This window comes from Cercospora beticola, chromosome 3, assembly GCF_033473495.1.
Source record: "Cercospora beticola chromosome 3, complete sequence".
NCBI lineage: Eukaryota > Fungi > Ascomycota > Dothideomycetes > Mycosphaerellales > Mycosphaerellaceae > Cercospora > Cercospora beticola.
Window position 1 is genome coordinate 2995297 of NC_088937.1, and position 26572 is coordinate 3021868.

The 26572-nt window shown below is 52.9% G+C and overlaps 12 protein-coding genes across 12 annotated transcripts; 6 read left to right on the forward strand and 6 right to left on the reverse strand.

Moving 5' to 3' along the window:
* Window positions 1-1209: 1209 nt before the first annotated feature.
* Window positions 1210-3780, forward strand: RHO25_005158 (uncharacterized protein; the record flags this gene model as incomplete). Its single annotated transcript, XM_023596064.2, has 2 exons — window positions 1210-2743; window positions 2819-3780. The coding sequence occupies 2 exons, from the start codon at window positions 1210-1212 to the stop codon at window positions 3778-3780; spliced, it is 2496 nt and encodes an 831-aa protein (XP_023457245.1).
* A 345-nt stretch (window positions 3781-4125) lies between these two features.
* On the reverse strand, window positions 4126-6036 carry RHO25_005159 (uncharacterized protein; the record flags this gene model as incomplete). Its single annotated transcript, XM_023596065.2, has 1 exon — window positions 4126-6036. One exon carries the CDS (start codon window positions 6034-6036, stop codon window positions 4126-4128), a length of 1911 nt encoding a protein of 636 aa, XP_023457074.1.
* A 629-nt stretch (window positions 6037-6665) lies between these two features.
* Window positions 6666-7358, forward strand: RHO25_005160 (uncharacterized protein; the record flags this gene model as incomplete). Its single annotated transcript, XM_023596066.2, has 2 exons — window positions 6666-7058; window positions 7110-7358. The coding sequence occupies 2 exons, from the start codon at window positions 6666-6668 to the stop codon at window positions 7356-7358; spliced, it is 642 nt and encodes a 213-aa protein (XP_023457241.1).
* Window positions 7359-7706: 348 nt separating this feature from the next.
* Window positions 7707-10370, forward strand: RHO25_005161 (uncharacterized protein; the record flags this gene model as incomplete). Its single annotated transcript, XM_023596067.1, has 1 exon — window positions 7707-10370. The coding sequence occupies one exon, from the start codon at window positions 7707-7709 to the stop codon at window positions 10368-10370; it is 2664 nt and encodes an 887-aa protein (XP_023456943.1).
* A 227-nt stretch (window positions 10371-10597) lies between these two features.
* Window positions 10598-11680, forward strand: RHO25_005162 (uncharacterized protein; the record flags this gene model as incomplete). Its single annotated transcript, XM_023596068.1, has 1 exon — window positions 10598-11680. One exon carries the CDS (start codon window positions 10598-10600, stop codon window positions 11678-11680), a length of 1083 nt encoding a protein of 360 aa, XP_023457243.1.
* Window positions 11681-12473: 793 nt separating this feature from the next.
* On the reverse strand, window positions 12474-13441 carry RHO25_005163 (uncharacterized protein; the record flags this gene model as incomplete). Its single annotated transcript, XM_023596069.2, has 4 exons — window positions 12474-12887; window positions 12942-13111; window positions 13165-13215; window positions 13270-13441. The coding sequence occupies 4 exons, from the start codon at window positions 13439-13441 to the stop codon at window positions 12474-12476; spliced, it is 807 nt and encodes a 268-aa protein (XP_023457242.1).
* A 559-nt stretch (window positions 13442-14000) lies between these two features.
* Window positions 14001-15218, reverse strand: END3 (endocytosis defective-related protein; the record flags this gene model as incomplete). The annotated part of the gene is made up of 1 exon (XM_023596070.2): window positions 14001-15218. One exon carries the CDS (start codon window positions 15216-15218, stop codon window positions 14001-14003), a length of 1218 nt encoding a protein of 405 aa, XP_023457076.1.
* Window positions 15219-15925: 707 nt separating this feature from the next.
* On the forward strand, window positions 15926-16837 carry RHO25_005165 (uncharacterized protein; the record flags this gene model as incomplete). Its single annotated transcript, XM_023596071.1, has 1 exon — window positions 15926-16837. One exon carries the CDS (start codon window positions 15926-15928, stop codon window positions 16835-16837), a length of 912 nt encoding a protein of 303 aa, XP_023457075.1.
* Window positions 16838-16981: 144 nt separating this feature from the next.
* RHO25_005166 (uncharacterized protein) lies at window positions 16982-17992 on the reverse strand (the record flags this gene model as incomplete). Its single annotated transcript, XM_023596072.2, has 1 exon — window positions 16982-17992. One exon carries the CDS (start codon window positions 17990-17992, stop codon window positions 16982-16984), a length of 1011 nt encoding a protein of 336 aa, XP_023457664.1.
* A 574-nt stretch (window positions 17993-18566) lies between these two features.
* On the reverse strand, window positions 18567-20604 carry RHO25_005167 (uncharacterized protein; the record flags this gene model as incomplete). The annotated part of the gene is made up of 4 exons (XM_023596073.2): window positions 18567-19611; window positions 19721-19826; window positions 19884-20360; window positions 20427-20604. The coding sequence occupies 4 exons, from the start codon at window positions 20602-20604 to the stop codon at window positions 18567-18569; spliced, it is 1806 nt and encodes a 601-aa protein (XP_023457404.1).
* An 848-nt stretch (window positions 20605-21452) lies between these two features.
* On the reverse strand, window positions 21453-22460 carry RHO25_005168 (uncharacterized protein; the record flags this gene model as incomplete). The annotated part of the gene is made up of 2 exons (XM_023596074.2): window positions 21453-22302; window positions 22354-22460. 2 exons carry the CDS (start codon window positions 22458-22460, stop codon window positions 21453-21455), a joined length of 957 nt encoding a protein of 318 aa, XP_023457658.1.
* A 278-nt stretch (window positions 22461-22738) lies between these two features.
* MIP1 (DNA-directed DNA polymerase gamma mip1) lies at window positions 22739-26317 on the forward strand (the record flags this gene model as incomplete). The annotated part of the gene is made up of 1 exon (XM_023596075.2): window positions 22739-26317. The coding sequence occupies one exon, from the start codon at window positions 22739-22741 to the stop codon at window positions 26315-26317; it is 3579 nt and encodes a 1192-aa protein (XP_023457403.1).
* Window positions 26318-26572: the final 255 nt, after the last annotated feature.

Here is a 26572-nt window from a genome sequence, read left to right on the forward strand (position 1 = left end):
CCACTGTCCGTTTCTGTTAGCTGATATCTTAGACGGAGTCGCCCACTGAACAATGCTGCAGCTGTGAATTGGTCATGCGTGCTCGCGTATCTTGAGTTGATCTGCGGTCATGTGCAGATCTCTGGAGATATTCGGCCGCTTCTATAGGTCTCACATGTACGGCGTCCTAATGACTGCTCGCACGGTCCTATGTGTGTGCTCGTCGAGTCCCTGCCTCCAACAAGGCACTCGGTGTACCTACTGCTTCAGACTGTCAGCAAGCTACAGTGTCAGCGATATTGTTCGATAGATACACAGCCACGCGGCACTATTTGCGGTGAGTCCAAGCAGCACGAAGTGTTTGCAATCTGAGTCGCACTTCGGAGCGGGAGACCTCAGCACGCGATTACATGCGGCTCCTTCTGTGCACGCCTCACGTGGAGTGTGCGTGCAAGCCAAAGCGCTTTGTTCGGCGAAAACGCCGGCACGCCGAGCAGCCTCCGCCGTGACGTGAAGCGTTTGAAGAGGGCTCCGGCGCTATGATGCCGAGCTCGGTGGCTCACGGATACTTCATCATTGCAGGAGCAACTTCCTTCGCATTCGAGTCGGAATGTTGCCTTTTGCATTGGTCTATGAACCGCCCAGACTGGGTGGACTTGGGACGGAGCCAGAAACAGTGAAACCGTGCCGTGTCGCGAAGCTGGTGCAATTTCTTCGGGCTGGCGGTAAGCACATGATGTTATGTCTTCTCTCGGATGATGGACTGTATGCTTAGTCAATTGCGTGGTAGACGGTGCAGAGTGTGAGGAAGGAAAGGAGTGCATGTCGTCTGGAGGAGAAATGAGCTAGAGTGACACAAGCTTTCCCGTGACTCCGGAATGGCATGGGTGTGATGGACGACAGTACTGTAGGGAGAGCAGTAGTAAATGACAGACCGTAGAAGCATTGAACAGATCTGCCTCGTCGCTGATTAACAGCTGCCGTGTGTGCATGGTGCGATGGTCTGGAGTCAATGGGAAGAGGAGTTATGGTGATGCCTGGCGAGCGCGGTGATCATCGTCATCGCTCGACACGCGCCACACCTGTGCCCCGCCGCAGCAGCAGGCGCTCGTCTGGTACAAAGACATCAACTCCACCATCGCGTGTACTGTACCGTAGACCAGCGTGACATGTGATCACTGTCGTTCTATCCTCAGGCAAGTAACACACCGGTCACCTGCAGCAGGAACGATGCCGTCCACCCCGCCGCTGGGAGCAGCAGACGCTGCCCGCGATCCCCCCAGTCCGCCATCGCCCACCGCCAGCTTCTACGACATGTCCGACGACGAGGAGACCGAGTACAGCACCATCCGCCACAGCAAGACTGGCAAGGGCGTCAAGCTGCTGTACTGCAAGAGCAAAGTCTACGTGCATCCCACGCAGTCGGCCAAGGACAATGTCGACGGCTGGCTCGCTCTGGTGCAGCAGAAGCCCGCCGAAGAGGCAGGCAGCAGCTCAAGTAAGCCCAAGCGGACCGACTTGCTCCTGGCCTGGGTGCCAGACAACACCCTCGGCTCCGAGACGCGAGACACATACACCAAAGTCGAAGGCGCCGACATCGAGGCCCCGCCCAACCAACGCAACCTCGTTCCCCGTCCACCCGTCGTCACCACTCACAGCTCCAGCTTAGGCACATATGCCTTCGCTGTACCCGTGTCCGATGTCTTTTCCATTCTGGTACGACCTCCGAGCACCGGATGGTGGTTCGGGAGCATCATCATTAACACCCGTGCTGGAGACAGCTTCCCTGCCCTCTTCTTTCACGATTCCGAATGTCAGTCGACCATTGCGCGGAGAAAGAAGCTACAAAGGGAGAACTTCAGTATCAGTGCAGAAGATGGGCACATGTTCTGGGGCGGAGATGAGGTGGTGGAATGGTTGAAGAAATATGTTGTCGTGGAGAGATCACTGCAGGAGCCGAGTGTGTACATGATCGATCCCAGTGATGCAGACAAGCTTTCGTTCGGTAGTGGAGGAAAGCCAACTCCAGATAAAGTCAAGAATGTCCTCGAAGGCAAACACAAGGACGAGCCGAACAAGGACAAGAGGAAGAGTGCCGGACAACAAGATCCTGTCATGAAGGTGCTGCAGAACGCAAGGTGGAACTTCATGGAGAAGATGGCTCAAGTGACCACGTTCACTCGAAGAACAGCGCAGGCTGTGGCGGAGAACAAAAACATCCCGCCGCAAGTCAGGCGATTGATGCAGAACCCACAAGTTCAGACGATGTCGGATGAGTTCGACTCTGCAAGGATATATCTGGCGAGATGGGCTATGGGCATCGCAGAGCAGTCTGAGCGAGAGCGAAATCAACGCATCTGGACTGCCAAGGATGTGCTCGAGATGGAAGACACCGAGCTTGGCGAATTCGAGGTGCTAGACATGGAGCAGGGCATGAGCTTGGCCGACCGGAGAAAGCCGGTCACCGTGAAGGAATGGGAGGGCTTTTTCAATGCGAGAACAGGACGACTTGAGAAGACGCCAGATGAGGTGAAGGAGCGCATCTTCCACGGCGGTCTGGCTGACGACGGGGTGCGCAAGGAGGCGTGGCTGTTCCTGCTTGGTGTATACGAATGGGACAGCACGAAAGAGGAACGTCATGCTCACATCAACAGCTTACGCGACGAGTACATTCGTCTGAAAGGCGCATGGTGGGAGAGGATGGTCGACGAAGCTGGCACGCTGGAAGAGCGTGAATGGTGGAAGGAGCAGAAGATGCGCATCGGTAAGTCTTCTACCCACATAAATGTTAGCACTACTGCTGATGGATTCGCTGACCGTGCCATTCATGGCCAAATAGAGAAAGACGTGCATCGCACTGATCGACACCTTCCACTTTTCGCTGGCGAAGACATCCCTCATCCCGACCCAGACAGCCCATTCGCCGAAGCAGGAACCAACGTCCACATGGAACAAATGAAAGACCTTCTCCTGACCTACAACGAATACAACCGCGACCTCGGCTACGTACAAGGCATGTCCGACCTCCTCGCGCCCATCTACGCCATCGAACAAGACGACGCCGTCGCCTTCTGGGGCTTCGCCAAGTTCATGGAACGCATGGAACGAAACTTCCTCCGCGACCAATCCGGCATGCGCCTCCAACTTCTCACCCTCGACCAACTAGTCCAACTCATCGACCCCAAACTCTACGAACACCTCGCCAAAGTCGACAGCACAAATTTCTTCTTCTTCTTCCGCATGCTCATTGTTTGGTTCAAACGCGAATTCGAATTCGAAGCCATTCTCCGTATGTGGGAAGCTCTTTGGACGGATTACTATTCTGCGGATTTCCACCTCTTTATCGCAGCTGCGATATTGGAAAAACATCGGAATGTTATTATGGAGCATTTGAAAGGTTTTGATGAAGTACTCAAATATGTGAATGAGTTGAGTGGGACGATTGATTTGTATTCTACGCTTGTGAGGGCGGAGAGTTTGTTTAGGAAGTTTCAGAGGATGGTGGAGGCGATTGATCGGAAGAATAATTTCCCTGAGGCGCCGGTTGTTGTTAGACAGAGGTTGCCGCAGCCGCCACCGAGGGATGCTGGGACGAGACCTGGGAGTGATGGGAGGCCGAGGACGGCGAGTTCGAGTGGGGCTGCGGTTTCGGGGAGGGAGCAGAGGCCTGGGGAGGCGGCAGCGGCAGGACAAGATGCGACTAAGGCGGAGAAGGAGAGGGTTATTAGTCCTGAGTTGAGGACTTTGTTGAGTCGGGAGCCGGCGAAGCTTTCGAAGGAGGAGGTGAGGGAGCATTCTTAGGCTTTTGGAGAGGAGGAGTATGATGATTTCATGAATGGATTCGATCTCTGAGGCATAGTATGATATTGCATGAATAGGAGCTGGCGCAGGTGTTATGGGAAGGGTATGGAGGGTGTTTTGATATATGATGGAATCAATGCGAGACATCAGAGGAGTTTTAGAGCAGGCAACACAGGACACGACATTGAGATTTTACGAAAGAAAGATGAGCGTTGCCGAGGTTTGAGGAGGGAAAACCTGCGAATGCAATCGTTGAGATCCATTACACTACGCTCAATCACATTCATCACGATGCATATAACGCTATCAAATCTTTCTTACGCAGGTTATTGACAATTTCGCTACCTACCAGCCATATGTTTCTGTCCACAATGCAATACCCTGCGCCCCCGTGCCCTTATGCACAGCCCTCTCATCCGACAATCTCGCCACAAACGTTCTCGTCTCGGCTGTGATCGACAGTCCTCCGCAAACTACTACTGCCGTCTCGCCCAAGGCGTTCTCCACCGGATCCCGAATCAGAGCGGCGACGTCCGGCCGGCCGGAGAGGAGGGTCAGACGCGAAGAATCCGATGTGGTGGTGTCCAGGGGAATAGTTTGGAAGGGTGATGAGGAGTTGTAAGTTGATGTTGATGATGCGGAAAGGGAGTGGGAGTGGCGTTTGACATCTTCTGAATGGCCAGGCGCCGGGGTGATGGCGACGTCGATAGATTGTTTGGTTGTCACAGGGGTGTTGGTAGGCAGTACTTCCACTGTCTGTGGCCCTGCCGTTGATTTTGTGACGTGGATGTGAATTTGCAGACGCGTTCGGCTCGATACTTTCGCGTGTTCAAGTACAGCCTGGAGTTCTTGCTCAAACCAATTGCAATGTTCTTGAGATCGAATGATCCAGTGAAGATGGATCTTGCGGAGACATGTCTCGCGCTGCATCAGATCTTGTAGAATTGGAACGATGAATGTTGCGCCTGTTGAGCACGCTATGAGGACTGCGGTTTCGCAGTGTGAGATGTCTGGCGGAGTGCCCCAGGGTCCGCTAATGAAGGCTCGGTGCCTCGGATTCGACCCAGCTCTTCTGTCAGCGGACTTGTACAGGGTTCTGGAGAACCCGGATCGTGCTTGGATGAGCAGATCAAGCCCTCTGGAAGCAGTCGTGCTTGCGATGGTGAAGGGATGGAATTCTAAAGGCCGTAGACCAGGCATGTAGAGATAAACATGCTGCCCGGCTTGCCAGGTGAAATCGGGGTTATCGATCCTGAGGCGGACGACATCTCCAGAAAGTGCTTGAAGACTTGTCTCATATCCTGGCGACTTTGTGGAAGATCGACCCAGTAAGTGCATGTTCCTCGTAAGTCCCCAGATGATTCGGACTCCCCAATCAAAGGCGACGAAAGCTACAGCCATCCAGATATTGTAACTCGCATAATGGGGTACGTGAACATAGAGTAGCCAGAGAAGTGTGCCTGCAGCCGCGATATGCTGTAGAACAAAGAGCTCGTAGCACAAGTCACGGAAAAAGCCAAATCCAGATAGCAACATCCAGGTTACAACACCCCATGCCCCAAAGCCGTACTTGACCATGGGCATCATATCCAGCTGCATCGTGACAATTTTGGCCAGACTCCATTCTGTGTAGAAGAAAGACCAATGTACTATTGCCGTGAGCCACATTGTGCGCGCAGCCCATCTGTGCAACCAGTTGAAGCGTTCGTAAGAAATTCCCGTAAGAATGCTGATGGGATTAAACTTGCATGAGAGCAGGTAGACGAAGGGTATTTGGGTGACTGTGACCCAGGCGGCTCTGAATCCAACCTTCTCCCACTTGTAGGCGTACATCGCGTCGCCTTTCTTCAGTATCGTCCCTGTCCATAGAAAAGATAATATGACAATCCAGTAGAATGCCAGTGTGAGCCATTTTCCAAGCGGTAGCGGACTGAAATATCTGCTTATCCTGCCAGTAAAGTACACGGGCTGTGGATACGACATTTCTCGTGCTGTCGCTGTGGCTGTCGCAAATGCCTGTGAGATCCATCCTCTGGGTCGTGAAGGTATGCTCTGAGGATCTCGTCGTTGCAGCTTTAATCTTGACCTTGTCTGTATCGTGTTCGCCAGTTTGACAATCGTGAGAAGTCCGACGCAGCCTGCGATTCCATACCAGAGTCCTCGACCAAATGTTTCGTCTTCTGGGGTAAAGATGCCTCCGCTCATGGTCATGCTACTCATGTCATGGCCACCATGGCGCTTTGCGTGCATTGACATGGTGGGCAGTATTGCGTGTATCGATGATTTGCCGTGTCCAGATGGCCCTATCTTGCACGTCGAAGCCTTTGACGTCGGTATCCAGTCTTGACAATTGTTGCCGTGCGTGCCGGGACTTGCATATGACCGACCGTGGCGCGCATTCAGATGATTCTGAAGTTAGGGGGCCTTGATGGCACTAGGCCGCATTCATCTCGAAGAACCAGCAACACTTCTCGGGCGTGAAGTCGACTGTGAGTCCAAAAGTCTGTGCTTGGACTGTGCTATGTTTCCAGGTGATTTTGGAACGGCGGCTGGGGCGGGCATAGTTGCAATTAAGCTTCCGAATACATGCTCAGAGCTAGTCCAATATAGCTCATTTCTTGGCATTAGTGACACTGCAATCCATGGTCCAGGCCTATGGGAAATAAGTCAAAATGCGCCTGGACAAGAATTGGATGGTCGAAGTGCTTGCCGTTTTCGCGGGTATCAGCGATACCGTCGTGCTCCACGTGGGTGCATTCGCGAGATCTTTTAATATCAGCCCATTCCCCTGCTGACGGTAAGCTGATTTGGCTTTCCTCCTCTCTCCTCCCTCCACTTCACGTTTTCAACTTCCAGTAAGAAGTTCGAACAAGCAAGACTTCGCCATGGTTCGCTCCCTGCTCTTCGGTCTCGCTGCTGCGACACTCGCCTCAGCGCACTTCGAACTCAACTGGCCACCCACGGCCGGCTTCAATGACGACGAACAGCCCAACGCGCCTTGTGGCGGCGCGACCGTGACTGTCGACGACAGCGCACCAGAGATCAACGTCGATCGGTTTGCCGCCTCCATCTTCAGCTCCCACCCAGCTGGGTCGTGGTCATTCTTCGCAACCACCAGCACCCAAGAGCCATACAACTTCACCGAGATTGTGCCTGTCATCAACAGCACAGGCGTCGGGACTTTCTGCCTGAACTACCTAAGAGCGCCAGCAGATTTCGCTGGCCAGAGCGGAGTGCTGCAAGTGATTGACAGCTCGGTCGATGGTACCCTGTACCAGGTAAGATTTGCGTAAGCCATGGCCCTCGAAACCGTTTCCTGACAAAGACAGTGCGCACCCGTCAAATTTGTGTCTGGAGCCAACAACACCGTATCTGAATTCTGCACGAACCAGACCTCTGGCTTCACTGCAGAGTGGACTGGCGAGTCGAGTTCAGTCGAACAAGGATCCAGCTCGTCCAACACCTCCCAAGGCGAATCGAGCCCATCATCATCGACCTCGGCTGCTGGAGCTGCTGCTGCCACTGCAGTCGGCAGCGTACTCGGACTTGGACTTCTTGCCGCCGGTTTGGCCTTTTAAAGGTGCGGACAGATGACTTGAGGCAACGGCATTCGGCCAAACCGGGGGAGTGCAGGTAGCAGTTAGCGACCCGAAATGCAATTTCCTACGCCTCTCGGATTTCCGTGGTGATGCAGAAGGCTCGCCCTCGCGTGACTCCTATCTGTATCTTCTCCCATGTGCTGCAACGACGTTATGAGAAGAAATGCTTGTTCTTTAGTGCTGACAAGCTTGATCATTGTCCTTTCTTTCCTTGCCATCCCACATTTCGCTTAGCGGCCCGAATCCGCTGCGGGCGACGCGTCAGTTTCGTGTCAAGCAACTTCCGCTACCACTTTCATGCAAGACATGTAATTTCATGGTTTCGCCATGGACGACCCGATTTCTCTGGGCCGCCCGTTCGAAGCTGGGCAATTATGGCCAAAGTCACTCTTACCTGACCTACCGGATGAGCAGAGCATCTTTGGAAAGCTGGACAGCAAAATCGAGGCTTTGGAGGCACTAGAACACGACGATGCCGGATACTTCAGCCTTGATTTGGACATCCCGCACTTAGGAGATGGAGATGAAGAGCTCAGCCCACCGCCCGCTGACTTCGAACGTCCGCCATCGCCTGCTGATGAGGACCTCGCTGCAGCTGAAGACGACCTAGTTTGGAACTTCGACCCTGAGAAGGATGACAGACCTGAGCTGCCCAGACTCTGTACCTGGGAATATTTTGAAAGGAAAACTCATGCAGCTGTAGACGGGGCTACTTATCTTTCAGAAGCGGGACCAGCTGCCTTCGATGCGTTAACCAAATCCTTCGAGACAAGCATTGGAGTACTGCCGCAGGATTACGCTCTCAGATCACTATGCTTGTTGGCTCTTGGTCGCTCATCTAGTCTGTTCCAGTGGAACCATGACGAGGACAAATTCACGGCAATGCTGGAAGACGCGGTGATGACTGGAACAAGTTTAAGTTGCTCAAGCAGCTTGATGAAGGACCTGGTGGCAGCGGGTACCATGATTGTGAAACTTCGCAGTTTTGCCAACTCTTCTCGCATCTCAAATGTTTGCCCTGCAGCAGTGGCATTGCGATCATGCGTGGCCCTCATTCTTGACGCCGTCGAGGAAAACATATCCCGCGGAGTGAGCAGTGTGCGGTCGGCGCTTCAATTGCAGCAGCTGGTGAAGGGTCCTGCAACATTGCTTCGGCTTCTCATCGCGATGTGCGAAAGAACAAAGGCGTTTAATAACGACGAGGACTTTCTGTCGCTATTGTCGGAATTCGTGCAAGAACTGGCCGAGCGGGAACCACAATTCTGTGCAATCTTGCAGTCCATCTTGGCCAGGGTTTCAGCTCCTTGGTTGGAGGAACTACTTGCAGATCTCGGTTTAAGTCGCCAAGTACCAGGTCGTCGTGAGGCAGGACCTGATACACCGGTGCTTGAACATGAGCAGAGACATGGATTTCTGAGCGCGGATGATCGAGATCTTGTACGAGTCACGAAAGATGCCGTCACTCTGCTCAGAGAGCATTCACCCGATCACGCGCTACTGGTTTGTGGCAGTAAAGTCATTTCCAGTCGTCTTGTGGGCATGAACAACCACTCGTCACAAGGAGACTATGTTGCTAAGCAATACGAAGAAGAAGCAGCAAATGCCATGGTGAGAAGTGACAAACCAGCAACTAGTGCTTTTGATGAGGATGTATCTGGTGGTGAGCCTAGGGATGCCCTTCCTTGGGATGAACTCCATCTTTCGGAACTGGATGTTTTGATGTCTGAAGCACCCGGAAAGAAGGCGACTGGTTCTGAGAAGCTTTACGATGATGTGCTCAACGTCCTGTCAGCCAATGCCGTAGAAAGCTCATTGGAGCTTCTATATACCTCAGCTACTTTGTCACCTATAGAGCACTTCCGGCCAGTCATCATCGTCCAGCATAGGCTGGTGAGTGGAGTGCTTCTGCGACAATTACTGCGACAACACGAGCTACACAAGCAACTAGAACTTCAGCGTTCCTTCCAAATGCTCGGAAATGGCACCTTTGCTGCTCGATTGTCGAGGGCTCTGTTTGACAAAGATGTACAATCTGCTGAAAGGAAGCGCGGCGTGATCCCTACTGGAGACGATCTAGGTCTTCGTGTTGGAGCTACGAAAGATCAAAGATGGCCACCAGCAAGCTCAGAACTGCAGCTCTCGCTTATGGGTCTCTTGGCTGAAGCAAGCAACAGCGAGCATACATCATCTGCGCAGGCTTCAGTCTTGAGCTTTGCGATACGCGAACTACCAGAGGAGGAAATCGAACAAGTCCTTGATCCTCATTCAATACATGCCCTGGACTTTCTCAAGATTCAATATACAGCACAAGCACCACTGGACTCAGTGATCACAACAATATCACTTCGCCATTATGATCAGATCTTCCGCTTCCTGTTGAAGCTGTTAAGGCTGCTGCACGTCACAGCAGAACTGCCCAAGACTGCACCAAACAGTCGCTGGGAGCCTGTTGACGCTGAGACACTATCGTTTGCGCATCGAGCTAGAGAATGTGTCACTGTACTTGCAGACCACTTCATGAGCATCGGGATCACTCCTCCCTGGCAGATTCTCATCGCTACCATAACGTCGCTTGAAACTGATCTTCAGTCCGAGGATGAGAGCGGAACTTTTGGCGCGAAAGCTGCTATGGATATTGAAGGTCTGCGTCATATGCACGAGGCGTGTCTAGACCGCATTCGTACCCGACTCTTTTTGAAGAAGAAACAGCAGAAATTGTATCGCGGTATAGAGGATGTGCTGAGTAGCATACTCAAGTGTGCGACGGGGTTGCAGACGGAAACCACAGATACCGTGGACAGAGCAGATCACGAGCGTTTTCGTCAGGACCTCGTGCATCTGCTGAATGCACTGGCTGAAACAGTCGAGAAGCCAGCGAAGACAACTTCCGCTATGGATGCGGAGGATGCCGACATGACCCGGGTCTTGTTGTCGAAGTTGGACTGGAATGGATATTACACTGGTATCAATCATGCGCGTAGCACAGCATGACTATAGGGCAACATCGGCTTATTGCGTGGTATGTGCTCGCAGTCTGCTCAAAAGGGACAGTCTGGGCTGTGCTCCGGCATGCATTCCGTTGATGAAGAATGTGTCGAGCCCGCCGAGAAAGGGATATCTTTCAAGTAGCACGTGGCTATCTATCTGAAGACCGTATCCTAGTCGACCTGCGGTCGCCGATCGAGCGCGCCCTTGAGCCTGCTTACGCCTCGAACAACATGGCTACCTTACGAAAATTCGCCCTGGCTCTAAGTCTTATCGGCCTTGTGCTTGCGCAGGACACGCCACAGCCATCCGCTTCTGAGACCACTGCCGCAACTTCTTCGCCTACGACAACTGCGGTGCAATGCGGAGGAGCGAACTCTGCGAATGGAACAATCTACTCCGATACTTCAAGTGGAACCAACAAGACATTCATCATTGAATGTGGTGTCGACTATAATACCACCGCAAATGAGCTTCTTGCCTATCTGACTGTCAGTGGACCGGTTGAGCTTCTTTTGTCAAGTTGCATCAGTTTGTGCGCCAATACAGCTGGTTGCGTTGACCTCAGCTTGACCGGTAGAGCCTGCTTGTTAAAATCCAGTATCACTGGACGCAACGCTGTTCCAAGAGAGGACGACTTCGGTGGTGCTCGCCTGCTATCGCCCTTGCCAGAGGTTGCATCAGTACAGACCGCATTAGCAGAGACTGCATCAGCAGAGCCTGCATCAGCAGAGGCTGCATCCGTGGAGATCGCCACGACTGAATCTCTAACGTCTACGATCGCATCTTCAACGTCTACTCTTACATACTCGACGGCTACGACAACCGTACATTATGCTCCCAGCGCAACGCCGAATGACCCCAACTGGATTCTCACTCCGTTACCGTATGCGCCATGGATGGATCTTCCCCCGACGAGTTCGCGAACTATTCTGGCATCTTCAACTGCCTCTCCGATCTCCTCAGCAGCTGCCGCGGCTGGCGCAGCAACTACCTGCAGACCAGATACAACACCGCAATGCCCAGTCTGTAACCGTAGGTTCATGACAATCGAAGACCCGGAGGACTCGGCCAACGCATACGGTTTCCGAATTCAATGCGGGACCGAGTACCTGGGTGGGGCCATGGAAGGAGGAGGCGAGGGCTACAGAGGGCTCCGAGGCTTCAGATTCTGCACTGAAGATTGTGCTTACACGCCAGGCTGTGTTGCTGTTGCTTACGATTACGTGGGAGGCGTCTGCTCGTTCATTAGCACGACTGAGGGGGGAACTCAAGCTAATAGCAGCATCTGGGGGGCGTTCTCGCTGGACTACTGAGTGAACGAAAGCTGCACGTCTAGTCGTAAGCTAGATGAATGCCATGAAAACAGTATGTAGTGAGCTTGCCAGCTAAGATCGCAATCGCTCGACAGAATGCACAGCTCGCTATCGTCATCTGCACGAGTCATTGTCAGGTTATGTTTTGGTCTGCGAGCAAGTGGCCGACGAATTCACTGCATCACCTTAGAGCACTTGACAGGAGGGATTTCTTTATCATTTACTGCCCCAATTAAGTTGCGACAGCTCAAAGGCTGGCTGCACACATCTCCGATGCGAAGACGAGGTAACAGCCCTTGTCTCTCCAATGGAAGTATGCGTTGCAACGAAAGAGAGATCGTACTTTATTAGGTTGGCATTGCAACACGAGACAAGAAATAGTTCCATGCTGCAAGTTGAAGTTCGACGCATTCTAGTACGGGCAGAAGTCGCATATCGCCAGACCACTCAAGTAATGCTATAAAGGAATATGCCCTATCCGTGTTTCGACTTTTACACTCGTCATACCTTGGACCGCCCCACACTGAGCAACAATCTTATACGTAGCTTGTATTAAGGGCCATGTTCCATTAATCCGACTGTAGGCCATCATCATAATGTCGAATCTGGAATACTGCGTCATAAGCTTCGATGTAGTTCTTTCCATGACCGACACAATCGTTGATCTTGCTCGTCCATAGATTCCGGGCGGTCATGGCGCCTCCATCCAATATTTGACTGAAAGAAAGGCACCGTGCAGTGTCATTCGACAATCTGAAATGCCGTCGTGCCTTCAAGGTACCGTTCTTGCGTCTCATACGGTGACTGTCACAGTCTGCTGGTATTGTACCGTTGATCTAACGGTGGCGATTGGGAATTGGGTATTGATGATCGTGTTCTGCAGCGCAAGAGTGCTCAACGCTGTTCCAACAACGGTCGTCGTCACTACAGTCGGTACCACAGTCACCACTTGCTGTGTCGTGATCTGAACAATGGTAGTGGTGAAGACTTGTAGCGACACGAAAGTAGTGGGCACGACCCGCAAGGAAAGGGAAACCGCTGTCTGGTCCGGCAAGGTTGTCGAGACTGTGGCCGTTTGGGTGATCGCCGAGGTGACGGTAGCCGAACGAGTTCCGACAGAGATACTTGTGAACGGGAACGCGGTGAGACTCGTGCGGGTGATGAATATGGTGGTGATGTATTGGACTCGAGGGGGCGCGTAGTAGATCTAGGTCGATCGATGAGCATCTCGCCTTGAGTCAACAGGAGCTGGCGAACTCACCTCATTATATCCAGCCCAATAAGGAGCTTTGATGATTGCAACATTGTTTGCACCATCGTCTGGATCCTCCGTGAAGGATATGGGCAGTCGTTCATTGGGTTCGTCAGGCTCAGAGTCTAGCACAGTCCAGCCGAAGCAGTCACCAATGTTCGTGCCAACATCAGGCGCATCTGTCACAAGCAGTAAGTCAAGTGTGAATTCGTCTTCCGCGCGATGACCGTACCTGGGTCGGAAGGTAGAAAGTTCCACGCGAGGCAGTACGGATCCACATGGCCTAGTCAGCCTGTCAGTGTCGTGGCTTCGCAAACGGATAGATTTGAGACTGTACACAGAATCAGGCATTGTGATCTAGTCACACCAGATTGCGTGACGTCGCCATTATCGTCCAGATACGAAAGCATGCCCGCGTTGCATCGAATGATATACAACTCGCGCCCAGCTGGGGCGGCAGTGAAATATTGCAGGGTGTTGTTGTCGCCAGGGCATGAGAAATCACTCATATCAGCCCTGGCCCTGTGGACCCAAAGAGTTGAAACGAAGCATGCCAACAGCCGTAGGGTTCGCATCTCGAAAGAACCCGGCGCGTAGGCAGAGAGGGGTGAAAACAGAGACAGACGGGAGCGAATGCTTGAAGATGCAAAGATGAGAGGTGATTACTCGCCAGATGTTCCTCGCGTGCATACCACGGCGCTATGCGCGTACATTCCTCGGATCCGATGGCTTTCTTATGTTTCGCGTCAATAGTGCATGATCTCTAGACTGCACATTTGAGCAACAGAGTATCGCGCACCCGAGTCATGTCAAAACATCCCGACTCTCCTAGCCGCTGCATCGGTGACTAGTGGTTGTTCTTCGGACTTGTTCCGTGTTCCCCAGCCAAGAGACAGTGGGATGATTGCGTGAAGATGTCCCAGCCTCTCGGAATGAAGATTTGTCGTGGTTTGTCGTGGCAACAAGCCGGAGTTCCACTGTCAATAGCTTCATTGCACTATATCCGATAGGGATGGGTATAATCTGTACACAATGTTACGATTTCTTCGGCTGACATGCATCGCATGTCTATCGTGCGCCTGCTCGCTCCGCCTCGATCTGAGATTTCAGGTCTTGCAACACCTGCTCTCTTTTGCGAAGATGCGCCTCTAGTCCATCGATCTGTTCCTTAACCATTGCGATCTCATCGTTGAAAGACTTCAGGCTCTGTCCGCTCTTCGCTTTGCCTTCGCCGTTCTCGAGGTCGCGCAATTCTCGTCTCTTGTAATCCAGTAGCTGCTCCAGCTCCCGCTTCACGAGCGCAGGCTTTGAATCTTCTCGTCTTCCACCTCGCGATCGCTTCTTTTCTGCCGCTTCTTCGACTTTGGCCATCTTTTCCTCGATCTCCTTGAGCTGCTTCTTCAGCCGCACTTCCTCCCAGTCCGCGTCTTTCGGTGTGTTGCCAAAATCGGTGCCCTTTGGTTTCCGCTCTCCTACACCTAAGCGTGACAAATATGTGTCTCCAAACTTGGCTTTCTTGCCCGTCAACGTGTCGTCCCGCTTATTCGTTCCCCACCGATCAGCTGCGGACTGCACACGATCGATGTTGTATTCTATTCGTCCTTGTTCGAAGGTGGCTCGTAGTGAAGGAGGAACAGATCGCGGTATTCTATAACCTTCGTGTCGATTATTGAGAATATGCAGAAATGCTAAGCAAGCGTCTTTGTTGATGCCTTCCTCGCTCTTCGGATTGACCAAGTTCCATGCACTTCTGACATCCGTGTCTGGAACATCCAGACTTTCATATAGCTCAGCAAGCGCCTCAAATCGTATCAGACCCGTTCGCGTGTCCCTGCTTGATGTGTATATCTCTTCATATTTGGTGCGTTCATTCGGTGGCATATACCAATCGAATCCATCTTTCAAGCCTTCGTTGCCCTCGTCGTCGTAATCAGGCCGCTCCCATCTCTCCCCTCCGCCACTGACAGCGCGCGTTGCCTGTACAAGATGGGCCTTGCTCTCTGGCACCAACCAGTCCGGTAGTGTCTGTGGCACGTCCAGGTACTCTCCGTTCATGATATCATATATCAGGCGCATCGCAACGCAGAATTCCTCAAAGTCCAGGCGGCCGTCATTGTCGACGTCTGCTAAGTCCCATATTCTCTCCAGTTTATTCTCCGGCAGCTGTGAGTTCTTGAGCACGGAGGCAGCCTGGGTGCCGTCCAAATGTGACGAGCCATTCGAGAGCGATGAGAAGATCTCCCAGTAACGGTCGATCTCCCATTGCTCAATCCGCTTCTCGGGCATGGTGAATATAGCTGTGGCGGACGTGTAGTGTAGGGCAATGCGTTCGTGTTGTGTTGTGAGAGTTGTCTTAGAGCTTGCGAAGCGACTGCGGATGCTCGGAAAGCTTGGAGCATGTGACGACAGCGCCAAGACTACAACGACTTCACTTGCCGTACGATTGTACCTCCCAGCTTTCTAGTAAAACAGGCCGAAGGATCGCGCTCCAAGCTGCACCTTTGAAAAGCACCAATTTTAGGCAAGGTTCAAGTGAACGCTTTCCTGGCCATAGGGTATAGAGAAATTATGTTCACAACACACTGCATTTAGCGCTCCTGCTATCTATGGTGGCTCTTTCCCAATGGCGAAGGAAGCCAAGATCAGATTTACATGTAGGCAAGTGCAGCTCTGGCCTACTTGCCTCAACTCGGTATCACTTTCCTGCGCAGTAGTGAAGACTTGTGAACGCTTCCTGCCAAACTGAGAGAGAGAGGGTGAGAGATTGCAACTTGCAGTCGCTCTGTTTCAAACAGCATGACAGACCCATTTCTCCAACGCACTATCGATTGGGCCCATCGATACTTCACTCGGAGTCACGTCTGCGTGTTCAACAGCCACACGCACTCCACAGCTATACGCACTCTCCAGTCATACGCGCCATGGATCACATCAGTCAGCTTCCTCCCGAGCTCAAAGCGATGATCTTGGGCTAGTTGTCCACAAGAAAAATCATGCAAGATATCCGCGCTATCAACAGCGACTTCCGCGCTTTCGTGGACAACCCTGGCATCAACGTCTTGCTCTTCAAACCCGTGGCAGATCGAGAAAGACGGAGGCTTCGGGCGGAGGTGTCTGAAGTGACGAGCTTTCCAGAGGGCATGGATCTGTTAATCGCTTATCGCCGCTTCCTTGCCCGGCGTGGCCGGTGGAACAGGCCTGAATGCCAAGAATGGACGAATCGTATCCTTGCGCAACGATGGATGCAAGCACGCTTACGCTCTCGAGAAGTGGATTGGAGCCCGGATGTCGAGCGCTGGCATCTTGATTGGATCCTATTTCTGCTTCGTGTGCTCTTGAGCCTCTATTTGCAACTACGCCGCCCCGGGCATCGTCTCTGGAATGACATACCACAATTTACAGATCTAGCCCATTTCAAGCAGTTTGTGGTGGCTAGAGGATCCCTTCCCCCTCGGTGGTTGCTTGAATGCGTTCGCACAACTAGTGCCAACAATGGATCACCGCAAGCTACACTGAACCTTCTGACGAATTGGTTCGTTCTGATTGCACATGGGCAATTGCAATGGTTGAAAGGGCGACAAGCCCCCTCACGCACCCTCCTGCCGTCTGTGTTGGCAGTGACGAGAGTCAGCTATATCGGTCGTAACACCCTTGTCGGGATGGCGGCAGGCCACGGCTTACGTCCGGATCGTCGGGTTAGGGCGGTGGCGGCTGGAGATCTGCAGCGAATCCTCGGAATACCCGACATCCCAGGCTTTGGACCCGCCGAGTACGATGTGGAAGCATGTTATTGTATTCGTACACCCCCGACCTACGACCGACTTCAAAGTGCTCTTCGTGGTGAAGATGCACCATTGAAGCGTCAGCAACAAAGCTGGATCCTAGAGCAGATGTATGTGTTTTGAAGGATGATCGATCATGCAGGCTGCTCAGCTGGCCACTCGAGCATTCATTGGAGGGCGATGCTCACATAAGGAGAGATGGGGTTGCTCTTGTCGATATATTCTTTCAGAAGCACTACAGGAATGAGCCAACAATAGGTCTTGTCCTCACTTGTCCGAAAAGTCCTCCACTCCGAACGCCTGGTCAACCTCCCACGATGGCGCATCAAGCTCTACACCAGCCCACCACTTCTCGATGAATTCATCCACGGACACCGGCTTCACTAGCGGATACGCCATATTCATCTCATCTCCCACGAGAGCCCAGCCCTTCGCCATCGCAATCCTTGCCTGATTATAAAACGTCTTACTCGGGTCCTCCCTCGCCTCCCTCTCCAGCACCTCGATCGCATTCTCCCTCACCAGAAACTTCCTCGAACTCACCCTCTCCAACTTCCTCACAATCTCCTTGAAACTCGTCACATCACCCCTCATCCCCATAACAGGCTCCCACTTCCTCTCCGTACTCAACGCCTCCCACACAAACCTCGCCACATCCCTCATATCCGTCAGAACCATCTTGCCCGAGCCATCACCGGCAAAATCCGCCGTTCCAGCTCGAATATTAATCACGAAATTCCAAGGTCTCAATCCCGCTAAAGCTTCTTCCTCTCCAGATTTGCATCCCTCCCGAATCCCGACCTCCGTCATACCTTTCGGCGTACCAGTCGCGAGAACAGACATGAAAAGCCCGCATTCGAATCGAGTGTACTCTAATCCACTCTGCTGAACGACTTCCCAAACACGAGCTTTCGGTTCGTAGAGATCAATGCCTTCGTATCCTCGGCCCGCGTACTCGGATGGAGCGAAGCGTTTCACACCGGCTTCGACGCCGGCTGTGATAAGAGCCACTTGGGCGGAGTAAAGTGCTTCTGGGGAACCGCCACCGATGAGGGAGAGGATGGTGTGGACGTCTTTGAGGTTGTTGACGAGTTGGGAATGGTTGTTGTAGTCTGTTACTCGGACTTCGACGTCTTGAGCTGAGAGATCTGGTTGAAGAGAACGGGAGAGGACGATGAGCTTGTGTTTCCCGTTGTTGAGCTTGTTGGGGTGAAGGAAGGTCTTGAGCATTGTGAGGCCGAAACCTGTGGTTGCTCCTGCCAGCGCTACGGTGACCATTTTAGTTGTTTTGAGGAGACCGACGGGGAAGTGGGATCAAAGCGACTCCAATGAAATCAAGAATCTGGTCAAGAGCAGAGGACTGTGCTGATGATGCTTTTCAGGGGAATGGAATATGAGAGTGCTGTAGCAGTACCATCAAGGAGACGTAGAACAATATACTTATAGGCATTTTTTGTGCGCGATTCGAGAATCCTACCGTCTTATCTCCTCACTTTCCACCGTCAAAGTCCGTTAGACATTGGTAATGTGGCACCATGTTGAGCAGATTGGATCCTCTTTTCTCAAGAAGTTGCATGTCGACGGGCTATATATCTGACCGGCTGCCAAGACTTTGAGCAAGTTAGGGCTGCCTGCCGCTCACCGAGAATTTCCGCTGGCATGCTTGCAGGAGATTCCGACCGGCCTATGTTTTGCTCGTATCATGCTATTGTCTGAAAATCTCGTTCTCTGGCCTATCCACTCATATCAGTCATTCAATATCGTTGCTTGTACAAAAAGGGTATAATCATTGCTTTAAACGACGCACGTATATCCATCACGCTCAAAAATCAGACTTCTTCACCATGACCGTTTATGCAGATGCTTTCGAAGTTTTGGAGGACGGGCTCTTCAACTTGCGGCCAATACGGGACACCAGACTCGGCTTCCGCTCACTCGTTGTCTGCGGAGTAGATGTCTCTAGTACTGGGTCACCCAAGCCTTGTTCCGCAAACCGAGATCCATCACCAGTCGCCGGCGGCCTTGACCCGAGCGAGCCTCTTTCTGTACCCGGGATGCGGCCTGACGTGGTGTTTGGCGAGGCCTTGGTCTCAGGATTTTTGAGCGCTGCTGGCGAGTCGGTATTGGAGTGAGCAGGTGGATCGGGATTTCGCGCTTGTGTGACTGGTGGTAATGCTGTGAGAGGAGCGGGCATCTCACTGTCCTCATTGACTTTCTGCAGGGAGTCTCGTGGTGCTGTAGCATGCTCAGAAATCGCCACGGAATTTCTACTGGGCGCCAGGCTTGCGCGCCTCTCTCGCTCTATCGACGCTTTCTCACCGAGCACGATACCTCCAGCAGTCGGTATCCTGCCAGCGGTTTTGGTTGAGAAGCGGCGACTGTCAAGAGTGGACGGCGATGTCTGGGTCGTTCCGACTGAGGTGGTCCTTGTCAAGCTCGACCGAGTGCTGTTGGTATCAGAGTCGCCATACACCTTTCCTTTGCCCTTGTCGCGCTTGGGCGACGCAGCGCCAGGTGGCACGTCAGCACCAAGGTGATTTGGCGGCCGAACCGCACTGTCCAGTTTTGGTTCAACAACAGCAGGCTTTGTGTCGTTGGCCACAGGAGCTGCTTGCTGCACAGGTGAGGACTGTGTGGGTAAAGGTCGCTTCTCCTTGGCGACCTTCACAGGAACGGAATGCTCTCCCAGAGCAGGCAGTGGATCTGATCCAGCTGGAGCTTTCGCTTTCGGGTCAAGATCTGTCTCGCCTGACGCGCCAGAGACGCTCTCTCGTTTGGCGAATGGGTTGCTGAAGAGTGAGGAGATGCGTGTAGACCCACTCTTCGCAGCTTTGTCTCCGCTCTCTCCCACCGGCTCGGACTGCTTCACCGGTTCTGGCCGTGGTTCCACAGAATTGCTATCACTGATCAGATTGGTTTACGAACAAGCTACACACTCGCTAACTAAAGTACTGGGTGGTGGTGCTTGCACTGATAGCTTTGTTCACCTGGCACGCGCGTACTCACCTGCTTTCTTCCTTCTTGGTGTAGGCTCCCGCGGTGCCCTCCACTGGCCCATGGTTGCTCGTCTTCGGTTCCAGTGCGCCAGTTGGCTGCTTATCGACCTCCGCAGCTATCGAGCACTGTTAACCCCCAGAACAGTATAATTCTGGATAATTGGGGTACTTACTGACGAATGCCAGGCCCTTGTTAGACTGTGCTGGATCTTCCTTACCACCCAGGGCACCTTCAGCAACGGCTTCTTTTATGGACGAATGCTGCTGGGTGCCAGCGCCATGTGAAGACTGTGTGTCTGCTGCGCTAGAAATGCCAACGAATTGCAAGCCCTCATTCGTTGTGGCTGGATCCTGCTCTCTCGCCGCGGCGCTTGACTGCTCGACACCAGAAACACCCGGCGCTGCACCAGTATGCTGAGCAGCCTTGCCACCTAGTGTCGAATCTTCTGAATTCCCGGCATCGTACGGCTGATCAGCAGTTCCTTCGCCAGTCATACCAGAGACTGGCTCTTGACCCTGCTGCTCTGTGACTGTGGCGTTGTTGGAGGTCGTCGAGCTCTGCAAGCCCACTGCTGAGGCCAGAGTAGAGAGAATTCCTCCCCCAGGGGCGAGAGCCTTCAAGGGAGCTGCAACGTTCTTGTCATCGGCAGCTATACATGAAGACGTCAGCTTTTTGAAACCTGAAGAAGTCCTACGAAGCTTGTTCTGTAACTCACTCGTAGAATTGGCACTCTCGCCAGCAAGGTGAGAATCTTCCACATTGCCGGAGTCGTAAGGCTGATCTGCTGTACCAGCACCTGTGACGCCGCTCACAGGCTCTTGGCCTTTGGTTTCATTGTTCGCGGTGGTGGTGTTGGCATCGCCCAAGCCAACAGCATTCTTTAAGGTTTCCATATCTAGGCGCAATCGCCCCAAACCCAATCACTGGGCCCACGATTCAAGCTCAGCTGAGGACGAACGTGTCACAAGTCGGAAATCGCAAACGCGTGTCTGTACTTTCGGATGAATGTGCCGGCGGAGGTCAGCCTTGAGTCGCCAACGAGGGTCTGTCGGTAGTGCAGATAAGAATCTAGCAAGAACGAGTAAGTGGAGGTGAATGTCAATGACCAGATAGCCGCATGAGATAAACTCTGAAGCTGTCTTCTAAAATGGAGAAGCTTCAAGGCAGAGCATGCGGGCACGCGATGTGATGATGACGTTCCTAGCTTCGATCTCCAGCCGCCGCAAGCACAGAGCGATCCAATCAGTGGCGCGACCAACACTTCCTTTCACCACGCAGCATGAACAGGAAACAGGTTGGTACAATTGAAACCACAGACAGAGAGATCTTCAACGCACCCGTCTGTCATTGCGCTGTGTACGTAGATCTTGTAACAGGAACAGATCTCACGCTGTCCTGGTTTGTGGAGGCAGTGCCAGCTGCACGGCAGCTTGACCCCAAAGCTTGGCCTCCAACTTCGTGGTGCTAGAGCTCCACCAGACAGCTTCTATTAAAACATGCAAGCGTGAAAGGGTATCATTTGTAGCATGCATCATCCTGTTTTCCCATGGCCTGAAACCCGATTTTGTAATTCAAACACGCCTCAAACTCCTCGCTCAAGCATTTCAACCAGACGTCAATCGGAACGCGTGGCCCGTGGTGATGTTGGACATGTCGCAGATTCCTGTTCTTGCATGGATGTACATTCCTGCTTCCCAGGTAGCCATCGTCCAAGGGGCTCTCAGAAGGCAAGATTCGTGGCCTATGCCCTTTGCTTGTCCTTGTAGTGCATATCGTAGTGCTTCTTCGTCATGAAAGAGATGGGTATCATATCCGCCTTCTTCTTGTGTGAAAGGTTCTTGCGACAGACGGGACAACTGCCATGGCCTCTGTCGTTGGTCCTCGCAGCCGCAACGAGAGCTTGATGCAAACACTCGTGGCAGAAGAAGTGTCCGCATGCGGTTGCAGTGCAATTCGTGAAGTTCTCCAGACAGATGATGCACTGCCTACGCCCAATCTTCTGAGGCATCGAATCATCAGAAGCCTGCTGCTGTGCTCTGATGGCTTCTTGTTGTTGAGCTTGCAATAGCTCCTCTTCTGCTGACGGTGCCTCGTTTGCCAGGTCGATCTCCTCTATCTCACCTCCTGATGCACGCCTACGTTTGGCACACCCATCACTGCCCGATGCCGTGGCATCTGTTGATCGCTTGCGTTTTGTTTGGCGCGTTGGTGCTGGTGGAGAGGTTTCTGTAAGATCTACGACGCTCGAGCGGCGAGCACGCAGACGGCGTGCCATTACTTCTTCGTTGTCGTCTTCAGAATCGGTGTCCTCGAGTGTGACGAATTCGTGCGAATCGAGCGAGGTGGGTGTGGAAGCTTCGGTGGGGCCTGCGGGCGGCTCGTCTTGGTCGAGGTTGAAGGCAGGCAGAGGCGCTCGCTCGAATTGCAGGTATGGCAGCGGCTCGAGCTGTTCTGTTTGCTCGCGGCTCGCGTCTGGAAAGAACTCGTCGTGCCGAAGTGAGTGTCGTGCAGGCGCGGAAGACAATGTTGGAGAGGAGCGGGGTAGGGGTGGCGGCGTGTCGTGAGCATAAGCCGTCGGGGCGACATGTTCACTTGCAGCGTCAATTATGCTCACTGCTCGGTGGCCTGCATTGTAGACTCACTTCCCATCGTGATGAGATTCACGGATCCGGCTGCCATCTGGCTCCTCCACACCTCCTCCGAAGTCGCCTTCCCAATCGTCCAACGCCTCGAAGCCCCAGGTCGACATATCGACGGTAGGAATAGTGGGATGGGATTACATGGTCGAGGATATGGAATGCAGATGTCGGAACTGGTCAAGGCCAGAACCCACGAGATGATCGGCACGCTTCGGACGCCACTGCACAAGCCACGCGAGCGCCGGTAAAACGGGAACAGGGCCTGAGCTCGGTAGGGCTGAGAAGCAATGCTGGTCCATGACATGCTTCACTCGGCCTGCCTCAGTCACGCATCGATCACGCTCATCAGCAACATGTCCTGACGGGGAGCCAGTACATCGCACACGCCATGCGATCACCATGCCATCGCCAACTGGTCAACGCCGTCGAAAGGACTCAGCAAAGCTCACTCCTCGGTCGCATTCCCCTGACGCGCTCGCGTGCGCGCAAAGGTTATGCCACCGCGACGGCCACGCAAGAAGTGCAACATGAGCCACCCACACGCTCACTCGCCATTCCGACTACGCCAAGACACAACGAGATAGGCGTTCAGCAAGTCAGCGCCTATGTTCACTCACAGTTGTTCCCATCACCCACAGCCCCGAAGGCAGACGAAGAATTGGTGGCACTAGCTAAGGACCATCTTGCCCGGCATGAGTTGCTCGGCAAGACGAGTGATACCTCAGAGCCCGTGGGCTTCGACTTGCCTGACCTGCAAGGTGCATCGCTGGACGAGCACTTCTACAGATTGGGCATGGACAGTGCTGAGCCATACTTGAGCCTGGCCACAAAGTATGCCCGTGCCTCGCCGCCACCTAGGCCACGACGATGGGTGCAAAGGAGTGGATGGACCAAGTATCATCCTGATGGCACTGCAGAGCCAGTGGAGTACCCGCAAGAGGAGGTTATCACCTTTGATACAGAAGTAATGTGGCACGAGACGAGCTTTCCGGCCATGGCTTGCGCAGTCTCGGATCAGCATTGGTACGCCTGGCTCTCACCTTGGTTATTAGGCGAGAGTGAGAACGATAGGCATTTGATACCATTGGGTCCTCGCAACAAACCACGAATCGTTGTGGGCCACAACATTGGCTACGATCGAGCACGGATATCTGAAGAATACAGCTTGGAACAATCAAAAACCTTCTTCGTGGACACGATGAGCTTGCATGTTGCCACGAATGGCATGTGCAGCCAGCAAAGGCCGACTTGGAACAAGCACAAGAAGGAGCGAGACATGCAGGATAAGATTGCCGCCTCGGATGACAGCGCAGACTTGGCCTCGCTACTTGAATCTGGAAAGGCATCATTCGATAGCGAAGAGGAGTTGTGGGTTGGTAGAGCTTCGGTGAACAGTCTTCGAGATGTTGCCAAATTCCACTGCAACATCACAATCGACAAGGCCCGTCGAGAGTGGTTTGGAGAGCTGGATCGCGCAGGCATTGTAGAGCGCCTCGATGAGCTACTGGACTACTGTGCGGCTGATGTGGACATCACTCACAAGGTCTACAAGAAGGTCCTGCCACTGTTCCTTGAGACTTCGCCCCATCCAGTTTCGTTCGCCGCTCTCAGACACTTATCGACAGAAATTCTGCCCGTGGACAAGAGCTGGGAGGCATTTATCGCAAACGCAGAAGCTACATATCATCGACTGTCCTCGGGCGTGCAGGAAAGATTGGTCGATCTGACAGAACGAGCAGTTGCGCACAAGAGCGAGCCTGGAGTATATCGCAACGACCCGTGGCTGTCGCAGCTTGACTGGAGCGGTCAGGAAGTCCGGATGGTAAAAGGCAAGAAGAAAGGGGATCCACCACGTCCGGCTGCACGACAGAAAAAGCCAGGAATGCCTATGTGGTACAAGGACCTCTTCAGTACTAATGATGCGGAGATCGCACTCACTGTGCGCACCCGTATCGCGCCTTTACTTCTCCGCATGGCATGGGACGGTCATCCTCTCATTTGGTCAGACAAGTACGGATTCACATTCAAAGTCCCGCATTCGCACTCGCAAAAGTATCGTGACCAAGGCATGACTGAATGCGACATGATGGAGGAGGAGAACTTGTCGCTGCACGACGACCTGGATCACACTTACTTCAAGTTGCCTCACAAAGACGGGCCCGAAGCGCGCTGCACTTCACCCCTTGCGAAAGGATATCTTCGATATTTCGAGAACGGCACCTTGTCTTCCGAATATGCATATGCCAAGGAAGCTCTGGAAATGAACGCGTCGTGCTCATATTGGATCAGCGCTCGTGATCGCATCATGTCGCAGATGGTCGTTTATGAGAAGGAGCACGACGCTTCGGTCTCCAGTGATCTGGGTTACATTCTGCCACAAGTCATCCCCATGGGCACCATCACCCGCCGAGCTGTCGAGAACACTTGGCTCACGGCGGCTAATGCCAAAAAGAATCGTGTTGGCTCTGAGCTCAAGAGCATGGTGAAGGCGCCACAAGGATATTCTTTCGTAGGTGCAGATGTCGACAGTCAAGAGTTGTGGATCGCCTCGGTTGTGGGTGATTCGAGTTTCCGAATTCATGGTGGCAATGCCATTGGATTCATGACATTGGAAGGTACGAAAGCAGCAGGCACGGATCTGCACTCGCGCACGGCAAAGATTCTGGGCATATCTCGTAACGATGCCAAAGTCTTCAATTATGGTCGGATCTATGGCGCAGGCCTGAAATTTGCACAAAGCTTACTGCGTCAATTCAATCCTTCTGTGACCGAAGAGCAGGCGAAAATCACCGCAACCAACCTATACCAGGAAACGAAAGGTGCCAAGTCTGGTAGCAAGGCGCTTCGTGATCGCAAGTTCTGGCGTGGCGGGACCGAGAGCCTGGTCTTCAATAAGCTTGAGGACTTTGCGGAGCAGGAACGACCTCGAACGCCTGTCCTTGGAGCAGGCATTACAGAAGCCCTTATGCGACGCTTCATCAGCAAGGGAGGTTTCATGACCAGTCGCATTAACTGGGCAATCCAGTCGTCAGGCGTCGATTATTTGCATCTCCTCATCATCAGCATGGAGTATCTTTGCAAGCGATACAACATCAATGCTCGTTTAGCATTGACCGTTCACGATGAGATCCGATATTTGTCGAAGGATGAGGATAAATATCGAACAGCGATGGCGCTTCAAGTCGCCAACGTTTGGACACGAGCCATGTTCAGTCAGCAGATGGGCATCGATGACTTGCCACAGTCGTGCGCCTATTTCAGCGCTGTCGATATTGACCACGTGCTGCGCAAGGAAGTCGACATGGATTGCGTTACACCTTCGCATCCAGACAAGATCCCGCCCGGCGAATCTCTGGACATTCTTCAGCTTCTGGCGAAAGGCGATCAAGCTTACCTGAACCCGGCTGAAATTCCTACCCAGGCTCCACGACCAGAAGCGTTCCAATACACACCTCGGCGACCTATCATGGAGAGTCTGCAAACGCCAAACGCGCAAGCCTACCTTCGAGCTCAAATAGCGTCCTCGCCAGCGGAGCTGAACAAAATCATCCGCGACATGAAAAAGCCCGCCACGAGCAAGAAACCCTTCCCAGACGAGGAAGATGGCAACGATGGCGGCTTCCGACCAACAAAGCCAGCAACGAAAGCGAAATCCTCATCTAAGCCTCGAACTCGAAAGCCCAAAGCCACAAGAATCCAGCAACCTCTCATCGCAGCGAAGAGAACTTACCCCAACTCTCGAACTTTCGACATGCCTTTCTATGACAATGTCTTCGCCAGAGCCGACGACTGGGCTCAATTCGGCAACGATGTATCGTCTTCTTCAGAAGCCAAGACCACAGGCAAAGGCAACCTCGTCGGCGCACCTTCGACTCTTGGACTAGGTCTTATCAAACGAGCTCCTTTCAATCATGCTTCGACGAGGTCTGTATATCGATCAACTGCGGCGACTACGCCTGTATATTAGTTCAAGAGGAGGAGACTGTAAATATTGTATCAGTCATTATCAGCGACATTGTGTACAGCAGGTGGACAGAATATTGTATGAGTGTGAGACAAAATCTGACGACGACATGGCTGTACCATTTTTTGTTGTTGTTCTTGTAATGATATGATAGCAGCCGCCTGCAGTCCAGTGCAATGTATGAAAAATCTGAAAAGACTGGACAACTTTGCGCTGAGATCTCCATTCATGCCTCCATGGCTCACGCGCTCCATCCTT